At 43.8% G+C, this 2,831-nt stretch overlaps 1 protein-coding gene across 1 annotated transcript; it reads right to left on the reverse strand.

The window, feature by feature from the left end:
- Positions 1-1,151: 1,151 nt before the first annotated feature.
- LOC110927481 lies at positions 1,152-2,279 on the reverse strand. Its single transcript, XM_022171107.1, has one exon. The coding sequence runs from the start codon at positions 2,277-2,279 to the stop codon at positions 1,152-1,154; it is 1,128 nt and encodes a 375-aa protein (XP_022026799.1).
- Between the last annotated feature and the right edge of the window lie 552 nt (positions 2,280-2,831).

Genomic DNA, 2,831 nt, shown 5'->3' on the forward strand with positions numbered 1-2,831 from the left:
GACATATTCTTCCATGTTTCTACCAATTTGACTAGCAAAAGCTTTGTTAACTAGGCGTTGGTAGGTTGCACCCGCATTTTTAAGGCCAAAAGGCATCTTTTGATAGCAAAAGATACCTTTATCCGTGTGAAAAGCGGTCTTCTCTTCATTCTCTTCTTTCATAAGGATTTGATGGTAACCCTTGTAGGCATCAAGAAAACACTTGAAAGGGTAACCGGTAAAGGAATCAACCTTAAGGTCGATTTCCGGCAACGGGTAACAATCTTTGGGACAAGCCTTGTTCAAGTCCTTGAAGTCGATGCACATTCTCCAAGAGTTGTCGGGCTTTCGAACCATGACTGGGTTTGCAACCCAGGATTGATACTTGACTTCCCGAAGAATTCCAGCTGAGACAAGCTTTTCTACTTCTTGGCATGCTGCCAAGCTTCTTTTGGGTGCTAGACTTCGTTTCTTTTGGACAACAGGCTTGACATCGGGTGGTATCTTCAGCTCATGTTCAGCAATGCTTCAAGGGATACCCGTCATGTCTTCCGGGCACCAAGCAAAGACATCGCTATAGTGTACTAGCAGCTTTTCAAGGTACGAGAGGGTTTCTGTAGAAAGGCTTGGATTAACTCTTATCCTTTGTTTAGGATATTTGGGGTTTATGATCAGCCCTTGCTTGTCGTCTTCGTTTTTTGAACTTTCTCCTTCAACCATGTAAGCTTCTTGCGTGGGTTGAAGGGTTGTAATCCCTCTTTCGGTGGGGGAACTTTCCTATGATGACATCATAGTTGGAAGGTATATTGATAACCACAAAAGTGAGAGGTTGAACTCTTTCCATCTTGCCTTCACTGAAACGGACATCAAGGGTTAGTTGCCCTAATGGCTTGAGGGGTATGTCGGCAACACCTTTTATAGAGGTTCTGGATGGTTGAAGCTTTGAACGTTCCTCATTGCTCAAACGATTGAAGAACTTTTCAAACATAATTTCAGTAGCTGGACCAGTGTCTATGTAGGCTCTGCTTATCTTTAGTGTACCCACAGTTGCTTCAACCACAAGAGGGTTTGAGAGTGGGTCCTTTTCCGTTGGCGGGAAGCAGACACACTGAAGCTCCCAAGCTTCCAACCATTGCCGTTTGTGGGGAACCTTTCCATTGAAATCCACCATGTTAACCTCCTTGCTTTTTTCCTTCAGCTATCTTGTCCCTTACCCCCTTCACTAAGTGGGCAAGCTCTCCGGACTTGACGACCTCCTCAATCCTCTTTTTGAGTTGAAAGCAATCGTTAGTATGATGACCCTTCTCCTCATGAAATTCACAAAACTGGGTGGAATTTTCATTCCTTTTGCTTTTAGGGAGAGGTCTAGGAGGTCGGAAGCTTTGTTTCACTTCCTCTGTAGCAAGGATCTCCTGTGGAGTTTTTGTAAGAGCTGTAAAGTTTACGACCTTCTCCCTTTGGCGTCTGTCATAGGAATGAAAATTTCCCTTCTTTCTAGCAGGGCTATTGCCTTGCCAGCTACATCCCCTTTTTCTCTGCTCCTTTATGTCTACAGCCTCCTCTCCTCTGATGTGGGCTTCGGCCCTTTCGAGAGCTTCTTCCAAGGTCTTTGGCAGGGACTTGTTGAAATCCCTTGTAAGATATTTGGAGGTGATGGCGTTCATAAAACCGGCCACTCTCATCTTTTCATCTGCCCCCACATATGTTAGACCTTCCTTTTTATACCTTTCTATGAACTCTTGAAGGCTTTCATCATCTCTTTGTTTTATCTGGAAGATCACCGTCGCATCTTTAACGTATCGCCTTTGTTGGGAGAAGTTGGCCAGGAACCCTTTGCTAAGGTCATCGAAGCTTCGAACGCTTCTGGCAGGCAGGTCATTGAACCATATTCTGGCTGACCCAACGAGGGTTTGCATGAACATGAGGCAGCATTCAGCGTTAGACCATTTCTCGATTCTAGCAGCACCAGTAAAGATCTGGAGGTGATCCTCTGGATCTTCAGTTCCATCATATGTTTTGATATGGGACGACATCTTGATCTTTGTTTGGAAATCATAATCAGCGATTTGCTGGGAGAAGCATGACAAATTGCGTGGTTTATATGGCTTGGCTAAATCCTCTTCCATCCTTTCACCTGTGTTGTTGTTGCTATTATTGTTCCCTTGGGTGGCCAGCACTTGATTCATAATGTGTTGCCAAGGGAAGCTTGCCATCATCTGAGCCATCATTTGAGGCATAAGGTTGAAGCCTTGAAGGCTTCCAGGTGCAACTGGGCAGTTTATCCCTAAAGGAGTGCTCATGACGGCACTTCGTGCCAGAGGGAGCACAGACAAAGCTTGTTCCCATGTAGTTGTCGCCGAAGGTGGAAAGCTTGCTACTAGAGATTGTAGGAGCTGGTCCAAAGTCAGCTCGATCCCCAAGGGAGGACCGGTTGCAATTGGTTGGGAAGAAAGAGGGGAAAAGATGTTGGATCTGACCTTGTGTATAGATATGGATTAGGATTTGGGGGAGGATTGTCACACCCCAACCAATGCCGGAAACATCGGGATGAGACGAAGTGTGAAGATTGCTCGAGACATCATAACGCTAATAATTGTGACAAGTATTTAAATAATCATTTCATTTCATTTCTAAAGAATCAAGTACAAGGTTTTGAAACAAAGTACAACAACATGAATAATAAAATGATACAATACAAATACAATTCTTTCTAAGTGTGTATCTAAGCATCCTATTAGATTCCATGCATCGTCAACATCCACCTGTAACATGTTAAAATAAAGTCAATGCAAAAGCAAAGGCGAGTATACAAGTTTGATACGTACATAGCAAAAGATAAGTTTTGAACAATT

This window comes from Helianthus annuus, chromosome 5 (assembly GCF_002127325.2).
Source record: "Helianthus annuus cultivar XRQ/B chromosome 5, HanXRQr2.0-SUNRISE, whole genome shotgun sequence".
Classification (NCBI taxonomy): domain Eukaryota; kingdom Viridiplantae; phylum Streptophyta; class Magnoliopsida; order Asterales; family Asteraceae; genus Helianthus; species Helianthus annuus.